At 35.0% G+C, this 17,241-nt stretch overlaps 1 protein-coding gene across 1 annotated transcript; it reads left to right on the forward strand.

Moving 5' to 3' along the window:
- Nucleotides 1-15,640: 15,640 nt before the first annotated feature.
- Nucleotides 15,641-16,579, forward strand: LOC111160191 (olfactory receptor 6C2-like). The gene has a single exon (XM_022523094.1). The coding sequence runs from the start codon at nt 15,641-15,643 to the stop codon at nt 16,577-16,579; it is 939 nt and encodes a 312-aa protein (XP_022378802.1).
- Nucleotides 16,580-17,241: the final 662 nt, after the last annotated feature.

A 17,241-nucleotide genomic window follows, 5' to 3' on the forward strand; every position in this document is an offset into this window, starting at 1 on the left:
CTGTCCCTAGCATTGCTCCTCAGCACTCTGGCCTAAGGATAGTCTCAGCCTGTGCTTGTTTCCCCACAGAACAGTTATTATTAGGCATTAATACTTAAAAAGGGTTAAATATGACATGGAGAATAAATAAACCTTGTTATTAGGTGTGGATATTCTTAAAAACTGAAAAATCACCACCCTTATGAATTTCCCTACAAAACTGCCTCACCATGTTGCTTCTTCTGAGGATCCTGTCAAAGAAACCATTGTCATCACTTTCCAGGAAGCCATTGAGTACTTTCTCATTTCTCACATTTCCTTCCTGTTTATGTATCCTTTCCAGCAACTGTGGCAATACTCTTCTTCTAAGAAGCGTCAGAGATGGAATTTGACCCAGGTCAAACTGGATTAAAATCAAAGTGTTTCCAGAAAATCTATTATTTTAGGATTTTGGGCAATTGCTTATACTTAGTGAATTCTAATAATCACAAATTAATTAAAATGTAAGCTTTTTGAGTATTTCCTAGTCAGAAACAGTGTGTCTGGGGCATCTGGGTTTCTTTAATAAATGACTCAAATGAAATCTTATGAGATACCAATTATTTTATAAAATGAATTTTTTAAAATGTGTTGCCTAAAGATTTTCCCAATAAAATACCTTAAGTGTTGTTTCCTTCTGTGCTTAGGGAAGACATCATTTCTTTTCCATTGAGGAGATTTGCCACAGTGTGACAGGGTTTACAGAAGCATCATAGGAAAAGGCAGCTGACCTAGGCTTATGGGATAAAGGGTGTCAGCAAATAAATAATGCATGCTCATGCAGAGATTGCTTTCCTGGACTAAGACATGAAAATTTCCTTAGAGCCACACATATTTTCATGTTGGCCAGTATACTGACCCCCAATTAATATGACTGGATAGTACATCATTACATATCATAAAAATACATAACCTTGTGTCCTCAACTCAGAAGAAATGTCTGAAATGAGATTTGTAAATAACTTCATATCATTGGATGATTACTATAAGAGGAAAGAAAGAAGAAATTATATTAAACACTGAAGTTCTAGGCCATGACTATTTTACTTCTTGCTATCAAGGATAATTCTAAATTATGAGGAGTTGCTATTTATTATTTTCCCCTTTACTTATGTTTTTAAAAGATTTATTTATTTATTTGAGGGGAAGGGGCTGGCAAGGGAGAGGGAGAGAGAGAATTCTCAAGCAGATTCCCTGCTGAGCATGGAGCCCTATGCAGGGCTTGATCCTAGGACCCCAAGATTATAACCTGAGTAAAAATCAAGAGTCAGATGCCTAACCAACAGAAACACCCAGGTGTCCCATTATTTCTCCCTTTAAGGATAATAACATTACTTGTTCCAATCCTCCACGATAAAATGAGTAGATATTCATTGGTATATTCATCTACAACCAATAGAAAAGTATAAGGAAGTTGAGAGGCATCATGGGGGGTTTGGGGGAGTAGGAAAAGAATAAATGAAACAAGATGGGATCGGGAGGGAGACAAACCATGAGACTCTTAATCTCACAAAACAAACTGAGGGTTGCCAGGGGGAGGGGTGTAGGGAGAGGGTGGTTGGGTTATGGACATTGGGGAAGGTATGTGCTATGGTGAGTGATGTGAATTGTGTAAGACTGTGTAAACCCGGTGATTCACAGATCTGTACCCCTGGGGCTAATAATACATTATATGTTAATAAAAAAAATTAAAAAAAAAAGAAGTAACCCTTGGATTCATAAGCAAGTGAATTAGCATAACAAAAGCTTACTTCTCAAAAGCCATTGTCAGCAAAGAAGGAAATGTTTCTGGGATCCTCAGATTTGAAATCTGTGTCACCATCCTCCTTGTCCATAAACATGGTCGCCATTGCTAATTGATAGCCACACTTTTCCCTTTTAAGCTTAACAAATTCTCAGAGTCCTCATCAGCTCTGCATTGGAGTTGGCATGCATGAGACAACCTATCTGGCATCATGAATTTAATTTTTATCCTAATAAGAAGAAAGATCAAAAGCTCTCGAATGAGTTGCACCATATAGGTAACAAGTTTGGATGCAAGAAACATCTTGATTTCCAAACTAAATTTAGCACTATCCAGAGAGGAGAAGAATGTAAAGTAATATCCATTTGTGTGAAATCTAACCAGGGTGATGGTAAGCCTTAAGCAGGAAAACAGAATGAGGATAAGTGAAGTTGATAAAGGGTATTGATGACCAGTTGAATCTCCAAATCAGATGTGAAACTAAATAAAATCAGGGCTGATGAAAAAAAAATGCAGGATCTGAATCAAGAAATGGGAAGAAGACATGAACGGACATTTCTGCAAAGAAGACATCCAAGTGGCCAACAGACACATGAAAAAATGTTCAACATCACTTGGCATCAGGGAAATACAAATCAAAAGCACAATGAAGTACCACTTCACACCAGTCAGATTGGCTAAAATTAACAAGTCAGGAAATGACAGATGTTGGCAAGGATGAGGAGAAAGGGGAACCCTCCTACACTATTGGTGGGAATGCAAGCTGGTACAGCCACTCTGGCAAAAATAGTATGGAGGTTTATCAAAAAGTTGCAAATAGAGCTATGTTATGACCCAGCAATTACACTATGGGGCATTTACCCCAAAGATACAAATGTGATCCAAAGGGTCACATGCACCCCAATATTTATAGTAGCAATGTCCTCAGTAGCCAAACTATGGAAAGAGCCTAGATGTCCAACAGATGAATGGATAAAGAAGATGTGGTATACATATGTACAATGGAATATTATTCAGCCATCAGAAAATGAAGTCTTGCCCTTTGCAATGATGTGGGTGGAACTAGAGGGTAGTGTGCTAAGAGAAATAAGTCAATCAGAGAAAAACAATTGTCATATGATCACACTGATATGTGGAATTTGAGAGATGAGGCGAAGAATCATGGTGGAAGAGAGGGAAAAATGAAACGGATGAAACCAGAGAGGGAGACATAAAAGACTCTTAATCTCAGGCAGCAAACTGAGGATTGCTGGTGGAAGGGGGTGGGAGGGAGGAGTGGCTGGGTGATGGACCCTGGGGAGGGTATGTGCTATATTTAGTAATGTGAATTGTGTAAGACTGATAAATGACAGACCTGTATCCCTGAAATAGATAACACATTCTATGTTAATTAAGAAAAAAAAAAAAAGAATGCAGGATCCGAGTGTGTTGTGCTCAGTATTTTATCATAAGTCTAGGGATCACCATTACCCTTCTACAATGCTCAGCAGTGCCAGCTTTTCAAAAAGCCTGGTAGCTGAGAACTAAGAAACCTGAACTGAAGTTAGAGAATCGACATGTGCATGTAACTGACTTAGTGGCTCTTAGCCCTAACATGAGACCTTTCCTATAGAATGTGCTGTATGCCCCTGAAAGAAAAGTGTATTCTGCTGCTGTTGGATAGAATATTCTATGGATGTCTGTTAGATCCATTAGGTATAATATTGCTGACTATTTGTCTGGAAGATCTCTCCATTGCTGAAAGGAGGGCATTGAAGTCAACTATGATTATTGCATTGCTGTCTGTTTTTCACTTCAGATCTGTTAGTATTTATTTAATATATTTAGGTGCACCAGTGTTGTGTGCATATATATTTACAATTGTTATTTCTTCCTGATGGATTGACCCCTTTATAATTAAATATTGACTTTAGCTTAAAGTATTTTATGTCTGATATAAGTATAGTTATCTGCTTTCTTTTGGTTTCTACTTGCATGGAATATCTTTTTCTCATTCCTTCACTTTGAGCACCATATGTGTCCTTAAAGCCGAGTGAATCACGTGTAGGCAGCATACATTTGAGTCTGTTTTTTTTTTTTAAATCCATCCAGTCATTTCATACCTTTTGATTGGTGAATTGAAACCATTTACATACAGGCTAATTGCTGACATGTAAGGACTTACTGTTGCCATCTTAGTATTTTTTAGTTGTTTTGTATTTCTTTTCTTTCTTTTTTTTCCTGTTTCTGCCTATCTTTGTAAATTGTTGGTTTTCCAGTGTGTTAGGTTCTGTGTCCTTTTTCTTTATCTTTTGTGATTCTACTCTAGGTTTTCACTTTGTGGTGAAACCAAGGCTTACATAGAACATCCTCTAGATTAAAAAGTCAATTTTAAGCTGATAGCAACTTAACTTCTGTTGCATATAAAATCCCCATTCTTTTACTCGTCCCTGTTTTATATTCTTGATATTGCAGTTTACCTCTTTTCATATTGTATATTGTTGACAGATTATAATAGTTACAGTTATTTTTATTTTTTTAATCATTTTTTAATTTATTTTCAGCATAACGGTATTCATTGTTTTTGTACCACAACCAGTGCTCCATGCAATCCATGCCCTCTCTAATACCTATACTGCCTAGAGCAATCTATACTTTTAATGCCATTTCAATCAAAATTCCACTGGTATTCTTCAAAGAGCTGGAGCAAATAATCCAAAAATTTGTATGAAACCAGAAGAGACCCTGAATCGCTAAGGGAATGTTGAAAAACAAAAATAAAACTGGGGGCATCACGTTACCTGATTTCAAGCTTTACTACAAAGCTGTGATCACCAAGACAGCATGGTACTGGCATAAAAACAGACACATAGACCAGTGGAACAGAGTAGAGAGCCCAGATATGGACCCTCAACTCTATGGTCAGTTAATCTTCGACAAAAGAGGAAAAAATATACAGTGGAAAAAAGACAGTCTCTTCAATAAATGGTGCTGGGAAAACTGGGCAGCTATATGTAGAAGAATGAAACTCGACCATTCTCTTACACTGTATACAAAGATAAACTCAAAATGGATAAAAGACCTCAATGTGAGACAGGAATCCATCAGAATCCTAGAGAAGAACATAGGCAGTAATCTCTTTGATATCAGCCACAGCAACTTCTTTCAAGATATGTCTCCAAAGGCAAAGGAAACAAAAGCCAAAATAAACTTTTGGGACTTCATCAAAATCAAAAGCTTCTGCACAGCAAAGGAAATAGTCAAGAAAACAAAGAGGCAACCCACGGAATACAGTTATTTTTAATACTCTTTTTCTTTAACCTTTATACTATAGCTGGGGGGGTAATACACCATCCTGTTACAGAATTAGAGTTTTATAAATCCGAGTGTATATTTACCTTTACTAGTATGTTGTTTCATGTCACTAATTAGTGTATTCTCATTTCCTTGAATATCTTGCTTTTCTTGCAAAAGAGATCTAGTGGTGATGAACTCCCTCACTTTTTGTTTCTTTGGGAAAGTCTGTATTTATCCTTCATATTTGAAGGGTAGCTTTGCTGGAAAGAGTGTTCTTGGTTGGCAATTTTTTCCCCCCAACCCTTTGAATGTGTCATTTCTCTCTTTGGCTGTAGGGTTTCTGCTGAGAAGTCTGCTGATAGCCCAATGGGGTTTCCTCTATAGGTCATAATCTTTTTATCTCTGCTAGCTTTCAGGATTCTCTCTTTACATTTTATCTTTGATAGTTTTATTATAATGTATCTTAGGAGCAGGTCTTTTTGCACTGAGATAATAGAGTGATCTGTTAGCTTCAGGAGCTTAGATGTCTACGTATGTCTCCAGGTTTAGGAAGTTCTCAGCTATTCTTTCTTTAAATAAACTTTCTGCTTCCTTGTCCCTCTCTTCTTTGGGAACCCCATTTATTTGAATCTTGTACATGTGATTACATCTCATAGATCATGTAGACTTTCTTCACTCTTTTAAAATTCTTTTCTCTCTGTTCACTTCTGATTGGGTTATTTCAAAACTCCTTTTCTCTAGGTCACTTATTATGTCTTCTACACGATCTACTTTCTGCAGATGATCTCTATTGCCTTTTTCATTTCATTCACTGAATTTTTCAGATCCTGAGTTTCAGTTTGCTTTTTTTTAAATGATTTCTATCTCTTTGTTAATTTCTTATTTTGTTCATGCATTTTTTTTTTACTGATTTCAGTGAATTGTCTATGTTTTCTTATAGCTCATTGATTTTCCTTAAAACAGATATTTTGAATTCTTTATCTGCTAGATTACTAGATTCCATGCCTTTCAGTTCAGTTACTGAATAGTTATTGTTATCTTTTTGTGATGACATGTTTTCTCTGTACTTTATGTTCCTTGTCTTTTTGCATAGTTTTTTTTTTTTTTTAACATTTGAAGTGGCAGACACCTTCTCAAAAATTTTTGTTTTATTGAAGTGTAGTTGATATACAATGTTACACTGGTTTCAGATGTACAACATAGTGATTCAACAACTCTATATGTTATGCTATGCTCAACACAAGAGTAGCTACTATCTGTTACTGTACAATCCTATTACAATATCATTGACTATATTACCTATGCTGTACCTTTTGTTCCCATGACTTATTCATTCTATAGCTAGAAACCTATACCTCCCACTCCCCTTCACCTATTTTGCCCATCTCCTTTCTGGCAACCACCATTTCTGTATAAATGAGTCTGGCTGCTTTTTTTTGTTTGTTTATTCATTTATTTTGTTTTGTTTTGTTTTTTAAATTCCACATATGAGTGACACCATCTAGTATTTGTTTTTCTTTGTCTGACTTAATTCACTTAGCATAATACCCTCCAGGTCCATCCATGTTGTTGAAATAGCATGAGCTTTCGTTTTTATGGGTCAGTAATATTCGTGTGTGTGCGTATGTTTCTGTGTACCACATCTTCTTTATCCATTCATCTGTAAGTGGACAATTAGGTTGCTTCTATATCTTGGCAATTGTAATAATGCTGCAGTAAACATAGGGGTGCATATACCTTTTTGAATTAGTGTTTTCATTTTCTTTAGGTAAAAACCCAGTAGTGGAATTACTGGATCATATGGTAGCTGTATTTTTAATTTTTTTGAGGAATTTCCACACTGTTTTTCATAGTGGTTGCACCAGTTTACATTCCCACAAACAGTGCATGAGGGTTCCTTTTTCTCTACATCCTTACCAACACTTATCATTTCTTTTATTTTTGATATTAGTCATCCTTATTGGACACCTCCTCAAATCTTTACTAGTTGCCTTCAGATGGGGTATTTTCTCATTGATCCTGCTAATCTGGAGTTCTCTCAAACCTCATATTTATACAACCACACCATAAGTCTTGCTCTCTATTGTGGCAAAATTCTTAAGCTTTTATGTCTTCTTTTGTTCTTAAAACTACCTGACTGCCTGCCTGAAATCTCTCTTTTTTTTTTTTTTTTTGCTTTCCAGGAGGTGGTGCTATCACTTGTTTGTGGTTTCCTCCTTGCTTACAGATCCTAGTCTGTTTTTTAGATAGCACTAGCTTTACTGGACTCTCTCCCTCACTGCTGCACTCAGAAGCATGCACAGAGAACTGGTTGCAGAGTGCTGGGAAGTATGATTTTAGCACTTAGGGTGTTAAAAGTTTCCATAGGGCCAGTGGGGAGATCCTTGGGTGAAGTTCTCTTAGAGGCTTGAAGATGTACCTCCTGGTAGCCTTAGTGCAGTTAGCAAGAACCATTTTTTTAATGTCCTTTGATATTTTTACAAATTTGTTTCATGATCTCCTTCCTCCCACCAATCATAAAGATCCCATCTCAATTCTCTGGGCTTGTCCAGCAGCATCCCATACAGCTGAGGGACCTAGGAACTAAGTCACTTCTTCCCTTTGCCCCATGAGAGCAGTTTTTGGTCTGATAGTTCAGTTCCACACTGTGTTGCTGTAGTAACTGGCAGAATACTGGCAAAGTTCGTCTTTCCCTGTCCTCTGTCTGAACTTATGTTTGTCTTTCTTTTTGCCAGTAATGTGGTGGAATCTTCCCTTAAAAGGGGTGCAGTGTTACATATTTTCTCCTGTCCATGGGTCTTTGCTTGAGTCAGCACTTTCCAGGCTTTCCCCTGACTGTGGCTGAGAGGGACTGGGGCAGGTTCTTTGGCTTCACTGGTTCTGCTGCTCATACTGCAGTCTCTCTGCCTGTTACTGGATGAAGATGTGGGTGAAACTTCTGGGCCTGTTGGCCCATGTTGCTGGATCCCACAACTCCCACAGAGGTACCTTCATTCCTGGATGGTGCCTAATTAGTTGTTAGAAAAAGGAGGACAAAAAGTAATGACATCTTATGCCACCATGATGCTGACATCCCTCATACCTTCAATTATAAGATGAATAATCTTGCAGATCTTATGTTCAGCATGGGACTATAGTTAATAATGCTGTGTTGTATTGTGCACACAGTATTCAATACTGTGTTGAAATGTTAACAAAGTAGATCTTAAGCATCCTAACCACACACAGAGAAAAAGAGATGGTAACTATGTGAGGTGATGGATGTGTTCATTAATCTTATTGTAGTAATCAATTCACCTGGTACACATATATCAAATCATCACTCTGTACATTTTAAATATACAAAGTTTTATTTGTCAATTATACTTTAATAAAGCTGAAAAAAAGGATAACAAGGAAATACTATGAACAGTTTGGAATTTCCTGATTGATAAAAATGTCTTTTACAGGGGTGCCTGGGTGGCTCAGTTGGTTATGCATCTGCCTTCAGCTCAGGTCATGATATCAAGGTCCTGGGTTGGAGCCCCATGCCGGGCTCTCTGCTCGGTGGGAAGTCTGCTTCTCCCTTGCCCTCTCACTCCTGTGTGCTTTCTCTTTCAAGTAAATAAATAAGATCTTTAAAAAAATTTATATGAAGAAGCAAAATGATAGTAATATAAAATACTTCTTTAATTATTAATAAATAAATAAAGAATATTAATTAAAGGAATGATTCTACAGGCAGGTATACATACTATGAATTATCAGGAAGAGTAAATATCAGATTATTTTTAATTATCCATTCAGAAGAGAGGATCACAATTAGGCAGTGGTCATAAATGGAAAATTTATTCTACAAAACAATTGACTTTTGCAAAAAACATTTTTAATTTAAGTTTTAATAATTTTTAAAATTGAAATATTTTAAGGATTGAAAATATTTAAGATAATTGGAATTTAAATAACTGAAAATAGTGATTGAATAATATAATCAAGTATAATCAAGAAAAGAATGATCATTATGCTAAAAATTTAGAACAGGTAACTTTTCTGAATGCAAAGAAAGAGAAAGTAGAGAAATAAGAAACAAAAGTTGTGCCATAACAAATGGATCATTAATCCTACTATCCATACAGTGTGCTATCCAAGGAAAGAATGGTTGGAAAAAGAAATCAGATGAAATTATAGAAAAAATTTTCTTTGTGGTCAATAAGACTTTATTGACTGAGTGTGAATCAAGATAAAAAAAATAGAAATGAATTAAATACCTAGCAGTACACTTAAGAATAGTATAAAGAAATAGAAAAATTTGAAACACTTCCCAAGAATAATTATGTCTCAACATACAAACATATAAAAACAGACACTTCATTGGAAGTTTTAGGTATAAGATAAAATTATCCCAGGGAAATTATTTCTAGTAGAGATTTATGCATCTGGGAAAGGAATCATTCAATTGTGATTCAAAAAATCAATACAACTTAAGAAATTAAAGGACTCAAAAAGTTTAGCTTTTATTATAACTGAAAAATTATTAAATGGTATGCAAGAAAAAGAAAAGTGTTTTAATCCAAGACAGAAAAATATCTTAGGGTTACAGGAGTAGGATAATGACAGATGAGTAACACTTATTCTTAAATCTGAAGTGGTATTGACAATAAAAAGAAAAATAATTACCATCTCAAAATAAAACTCTAGATAATAGTATCTTATAAAATGGTCCAAAACAAGAGGAAGAGGGGAAAAAATCAGAGTGACATGCCCTAATGGGAATAAGTGTCTAGATATCATCAATTTCTAGGTAATACAATGAAAAACCAGAATTAAATATCTGTGCTAAAGTATTAAGGATAATACACAAAAATAAAAATGTATTTAACATTACTGAACTATACTCTTCAAGTAGTTGAGATGGTATATTTTGTTATGTATATTTTTGTAAAATTATAAAAAATAAAATGAAGTAAAAACAAAGCAAAAATAAAAATATTGAGTGTAACCACAAATAATACAAAACCAGGTAAATTTCTGAGGAGTCAAACATAATGAGCAATTTGAAAGAAAACAATTAAAGTTACTATAGCAATATTTAACTGTTATTAAACAAGTTTGAAAAATAAAACAACATGGCTCATTTTAAAAGTATAGAGTATGAAGAATAGATATGAAAAATATGCAAGACCTATTTACATAAACATAAATGTTTTCTGAAATATATCGTGAGATTATATGTCAAAAAAATAGTATGGCATAAACACAAAGACTAACAAAAAAGTAGGGAAAATATTTGCCACACACATAACAAACACATTGTTAATATCCATACAAGTAATAACAATAATGCCCAATTCTAGGACATACTGTAAATAGACAAAGATATTTGTACAGAAATGCATTTTGTGTCACAGCTAATAGTTGATTTAAAAAGAGACAACAGAAATTTGTAATAAAAATTGTAGGACCAAATGATCAGGTCAAAGTAGTCATTTTTTACAACAGTGAAAAATATTTTTTTAGAAATCACAATCAAAGTTTCAACTATTTGGACTAATTTCAAATTATGATGGAATGCTCCAAAAAGAAATGTCACTTAGTTCCCAAATGATGATGTGAATTTATAGTTATTGAGATAAAAAGTTTTTTTAAATTATCAAAGTAATCTGAAAAACAGCATGTAAAGAATGTTTTGTATTTGAAAATATAACAATATGAATATATTTACATAGGAAATTTCTGGAAGTGTGTAATCTGAGCTATTAAAGGTAATTATTATATTTAAGTTAATTTGTCTGTTTTTGTTGTCTTAATTTTGGTTTATAATAAGTAATAATTGCTTAAGGTAATAATATGTCACAGAGGAAGAAAAGGGATAACTTGTTCTGTCAGCAGCTATAGAAGCTATAGATGTTATTGAGTAAAAGGAATAAATGGTAGGTTTGTTCTTTTTAATTTGGTTTTTACTTTGTGTAAAAATCCTGTGTTGAATGTCTTTGTGGAGTCTTCAGTTCTCTGAGGACTCTGTCCCCAGTCTGCATGTTTTAGGATCTTTGCCAAAAGATTACACAAAGGATTCATTAATAACTTTGAAAACTAATTCACCTAGGATTTGTATATATTCACTTGGTTTCATGTTTGGCACATAAAACAAACATCAATCTTGTTATCGTAAAAAATTCTCATTTTGTCTAGGAAGGGCCAAATTTCAGGTCTCTCTGAACCAGAGAGAGTTCCTGGTTTATTCCCCCAGATTTTGGAGTAGCAATTCCCTTTCAAAATAAGACAAATACGGGACGCCTGGGTGGCTCAGTTGGTTAAGCGGCTGCCTTTGGCTCGGGTCATGATCCCAGCATCCTGGGATCGAGTCCCACATTGGGCTCCTTGCTCAGCGGGGAGCTTGCTTCTCCCTCTGCCTCTGTCTACCACTCTGTCTGTCTGTGCTCATGCTCTCTCTCTCTCTCTCTCTCTAATAAATAAATAAAATCTTAAAAAAAAAGACAAATACTTTGGAGGAAAATCTTGGCCATATGTTAGAAATGAAGTGACCAGTTATATCAATGCCATCCCAGAGCTATTTGTGAGGTGAGTGTGGGTCCATGAGTTAGGGTGACTAGAAGTCCACATACAAGCCCATGTACATATACTCTTCCTCATTTTTCTAATCCTCAGGATGCTCAGGAATAAGTAATCAACTGAAACCATTATGTCTGTGGTTTTTGAGAGACTTAGAAAATCATTCTCTTTTAGAAACAGTTTCCTATGTCTTGTCAAAATTAGTGAATAGTCAAATGAATTATACTTAAAAGAAACAAGATTGAAGATATTGATAAAGCTGTGTTCATGTATCACTGAGTATCAGGTCATCTAAAAATATGTGAAATAAAGGACTTCTAGAAGCATCCCTGAATTGGAAATTATCTGCTGATATAATTAAGATTACCTCTCATTCTTTAAAATGTTCAGTTGTCTAAAAGACCTAAGAAGTAAATGGATATCTGTGTTAATGAGAGTGCCAGTTCATTTTTTCCTTTTTTTTTTATTATGTTCAGTTACCTAACATATAATACACCATTAGTTTTTGATGTAGTGTTCAACAATTCATTAGTTTTGAATAACATCAAGTGCTCATCACGACATGTGCATTTTTCAAGATATTTAGGAGCAAGGACATTGGCTAGTTTCCAGAGTTGTGTAAGCATCAATTAGATATCTCAAGACTGAAGAAAAGAGAGGTAGGTGGGTTGTATGTGTAATGTTTTTCTATGTCTGGAGTCTAATATTCTTTTTTTTTTTTTTAAAGATTTTATTTATTTATTTGACAGAAAGAGAGAGATCACAAGTAGGCAGAGAGGCAGGCAGAGAGAGAGGGGGAAGCAGGCTCCCCGCTGAGCAGAGAGCCCAAGGCGGGGCTCGATCCCAGCACCCTGAGACCATGACCCGAGCCAAAGGCAGAGGGTTAACCCACTGAGCTACCCAGGTGCCCCTGGAGTCTAATACTCTATTTAATATTTTAGTTACTTAATCTACTGTTAAAATTTATTTAATTTATTGTTACTTATGTGATATCACATTCTTAGACGTGTCCCCAGCTCATTGTAAAACATTACACTACTCCTCCATCTCTTTAATGGAGCCTGTAAATACTGGGAGATTTACTCTGGGAAGATGGTGAGTATAGAGTATTTCCCACTTTTGGAGGAAAAGAATATTTTAAAGCAATCAAATGAAACTTGGCATTTCTAAAAGAAATTATGGTTTTTAAAAATTTATTGATGGCTTTGAACGAACATTGGAGAGTGAAATCATTTCAGCTGATGTTTGTAGAGTTAATTGGTATTGGCTGAGGAACAATTCCAGAGCAGCTATTGGTCCAAATCCAGAATTTAAGAGTCTTTAATCTCTGGTTTCAGTATGTTTCTGATAGGTGGATTGAGGAAGCATGAATGGAAACCATAAAAGGAAAACTATTTCTGTGTCAGACATAGTGATAACAACTTTTGCCTTTATATAAGGTACATATGGGCTGACAGGTTATAGTATGATTTAAGAGTCACTCAGAATATTTCCTCCATGAAATATAAAAGCCAACAAATTAGAGTCAGGGATATGGAAAAAGTAAGAGGTGTAGATTAGTTTTAATACTGAATCAACATAGTAAACAATATAACTTCATCTAGGTCTGAGGGCAAAAAAAAAAATACTGTCTTGAATTAACTCTATACCTCAGACTCTTTCAGCTTTGTGGTTATTACATTAAACAACATAAAAATCCCATTTCCAACAATTTTTTTTACATCATCTGTTAAGCATAGGATATAACAAAACACATAGAAGAGTCCTAATGTGGTCTGTCCTAATTTGGGAAGACTCCTTTAAACATCTAAGCAGAAAACAGGAAGGAGTCACTAAGAACCAGGTACAAAATCAGCAAGCAGATGGAGTAATTAAGAGGGGGAAAAACCACAGATGAACAGAAGACAATTTTTTCCAGACAGGTAGTCCATGTAAGATGACCACCGCATACTTGTCTCTTGCTATGCTGTATTTATAGAGTCACTCTTCATAACTCTACCCAACCAACCCAACCAACTTGTTAGAGTCAGGGAAATAGCAAAATTATGTAAAGGTACTGACAATGTCAATAGAATTTCAAGATAGGGCTAGGGGTGCATGGATGGCTCCCTTAGTTCCGCATCTGCATCTGAATCTTGATTTAGGCTCAGGTCACAATCTCAGTATCAGAAGGTCAAGCCCCTAAGGGCTCTGTGCTCAGCAGGGAGTCTGCTTGAAATTCTTTCTCTTCTTTTGCCCCTCCCCCGGCTTGTGCACATGTGCTCTCTCTTAAATAAATGATTTTATCTTTAAAAATCTTTAAAAAAAAGGAATCTTTAAAAAAAGGAATTTCAGGATAGGGCTAACTTAGGAAACAATAAAGCTTGTTATCAGTGAATACCAGGCAATAAATATTGGGTTTGGTTTTAGTACTGTAAACAAGAAGGAATGCGAGAATCAATAGAGATGCAGAAGATGGGGCAAACCATTTTAAATAAATTCATTTAGAGGGAATGTAAAATTGCCAAGGGCATATGTTTAACATTCAAAGAAATCTTATCAAAAAATGCACATTTTGAAATATCAAATTTTACGTGCTAAATTGAAGTCATGGGATTTAAGCAGTTCCCAGGAAAACACATAGAGAAGCAGGGAAGAGGATTTAGGGGTGAAGTGTGAGAAATATCAGTGGAATAGAAGTGAGTTGGGGAAGAGGTAATTTTAAAGGAGAAAACAGAAGGGCAAAACAAAAACCAGATTGTGGATTTCGTGCAAACAATGTGTCAAGAAGATTATAAAAAGAAAGGAGTGATGGATCGACAAAAAAAAAGCAAATAAAATGACTAACTTCACTGATACTTAAAGAAATAACAGGTAAACTTGCCAAGAATAGTTTCAGTGGAGTGCTGCGTTCAGAAACCATATCATAAGCAGCTAAGGATAGAAGTCAGATTGGTGAATGCACTTAATACTCACAGAGCTGATGATAACATCAGTGACTTAAGAAGGTGTCTAAATGTGTCAGTCAGACAAATATCAGACTGCATTACAAAACATGAAGGTTAATATTCTTCAGTTGTGTATAGAACATTTTCTCACTTATTAGTGAATTTGGTGTGTACTAAAATGGTTGCTGTTCTGCACCAAAGTGGGCAATCAGTACAAATCAGATAAAGGCAATAACAATGTGAGAAAGTCATGGGAAAGATGTAGGAAGGGATTTTTTATATGTAAGATGTCTTTTGCAGTATAGGTTGTTCATGAAGGTGGAATAGTGACCTCAGTTGCTTTGGTAGATGGATATAGAAACACCTTGTGCCATAACCACTCCTCATGTGCTTCCAATTTCTCCAGGAAAAAAAGCTTCAAGCAGATAATGAAACTGAGTAAAATTTCAGGTAGTGATAAGAGAAATATTCTTAGAAAAAAAGGACACCCTAAAGTTTATGATTTCATTGCCCCGAGGGGTGGGAGTGTGTCATGAATAAACCTTTTCCAGAGTGTAAAATACAAGGATAGTGTACCCTTAAAAATCATAAATAATTATGTTTTACTTGGACTATATTACTTAACAATCCCTAAAAAATTTATTTTTTTCAAATACAGTCATGATCATTTAGTAGAGTATAAAGTCAATTGGGTGATATTTACATTTATTTTTCATAAGTTAGAATAGAAAGCATTAGAGAGCAAGGTGGAGAAGTATTTTATTTTTTAGAAAGTTTTTGTTTCACTAATATGCAAGTGTGCATTTGTATGTATATTTGTGTGTGTGTGTGTTTGTGTATATGTGTGTGCATGTACATTAGACTGCAATAAAAAATGTATATCTTGCCATATATTGTGGTCAAAACATCTGAAAGCTAAGTTTCAAACCTATCAGATGACATGTCAGCAGAGCTGAGAGCATGAATTATTAAGAAATATTCATTATCAATGAAAACTAAATATATGTAAAATGCATTGCTAGGATTTTCTAAGCAAATCCCTTGTAACACATTTTTTTCCACCTTCTTCTCAGATCTTGAGTCCCTCAGTTTTATATGCAAATTGGGCAGAAGTCAGGACCCAGGAATGAGAAACCATACATCACTAACCAGTTTCATCCTTCTGGGATTGACAGATGACCCTCAACTACAGATTCTGATTTTTATATTTCTACTTATTACCTACATGTTGAGTATAACTGGAAACCTGACCATCATCATTCCCATATTAATGGATTCTCACCTTAAAACTGCAATGTACTTTTTTCTCCAAAATTTTTCCTTCTTAGAAATCTCATTCACTTCTGCTTGTATTCCTAGATTCTTATACAGTTTAGCAACAGGTGATAGGACTATTACCTATAATGCTTGTGCATGCCAACTTTTTTTTACATATCTTTTTGGAGTAACAGAATTTTTTCTCCTTGCTGCCATGTCCTTTGATCGATACATAGCCATCTGCAAACCCTTGTATTACATGATTATCATGAACCACAGGGTCTGCAAAAGGCTAATCTTCTGCTGTTGGATGACTACTTTGTTGGTCTTACTCCCACCACTTAGCTTAGGACTGGACCTGGATTTCTGTGACTCTAATGCCATTGACCACTTTGCCTGTGATGCTAATCCTATCCTGAAGATCTCATGCTCAGATACATGGTTCATTGAGCAGATGATTATTGTGTGCTCTGTGTTAATCTTCATTATGACTCTTGTGTGTGTGATTTTGTCCTACCTGTATATCATCAGAACAATTCTAAGATTCCCCTCTGCCCAGCAAAGGACTAATGCTTTTTCTACCTGTTCTTCCCACATGATTGTAGTTTCTATCACCTATGGAAGCTGTATCTTTGTCTATATCAAACCTTCGGCAAAAGATGAAATGGCCATTAATAAGGGCGTATTTATGCTCACTACTTCCATTTCACCCATGTTAAATCCATTTATTTATACTCTGAGGAACAAACAAGTGAAACAAGCCTTTAATGACTTAGTCAAAAGATTTATATTGCTCTCAAAGAACTAGGGGAATGTTGATCCCTAAGCATGTTCTCTTTAGTTTTTATCCTATTTTGTCTTGATGTAGATTTGGGTTTCCATTCAGTACTGCTGCTGATCAAGTCACCCTTTACACCTCCTTATAAGTCAACTTTTTTGAGAATGATAATCTTTATTAAGAAAAAAATGAGAATAGTTGTTTCAGGAAATCTAAGCATGACTTCACTCTCAACCTTCCCTTACCAATGCTGAAAGGATTGGGAAACTATTCATAAAATACTGGTGCAATAGTATACATTATTCCTCCACAAAAAAACATACTCTAGAAGAGAAATAATGTTAAAAAGAATCAATGCTTTTTCTAAGTGTAACAGCAAAAAAAAAAATTTCAAAACTCAAAATGAATTTTAAAACAAGGAATAAGCATAAAGATTTAAAATTTCAAAAAAGCATTTACTGATAAAGCTTTAAAACCACAAGATTCACATATTTTATTGAATGAATCCAATCCAATATCAAAGTTATTTAAAAGTTGCCAAAACGGGCATGAATTAAATTAAGATGAAGGGAGAAATGCACTGGTACTCCTTGTTAAAGAATTAAAGCTGACATTGAAACTACATAAAACAGATTGATACTGATGTACTAAATGAAATGTTAAATCTTGAATGTAAGTATTTAAATTAAGCA

The sequence above is a fragment of the Enhydra lutris genome, unplaced genomic scaffold (assembly GCF_002288905.1).
Source record: "Enhydra lutris kenyoni isolate GAN:26980312 unplaced genomic scaffold, ASM228890v2 scaffoldscaffold74, whole genome shotgun sequence".
NCBI lineage: Eukaryota > Metazoa > Chordata > Mammalia > Carnivora > Mustelidae > Enhydra > Enhydra lutris.

What these genes read in the sequence shown, in the direction of transcription:
- LOC111160191 (XM_022523094.1), top strand. Translation starts at nt 15,641, where the DNA reads ATGAGAAACCATACATCACTAACCAGTTTCATCCTTCTGGGATTGACA.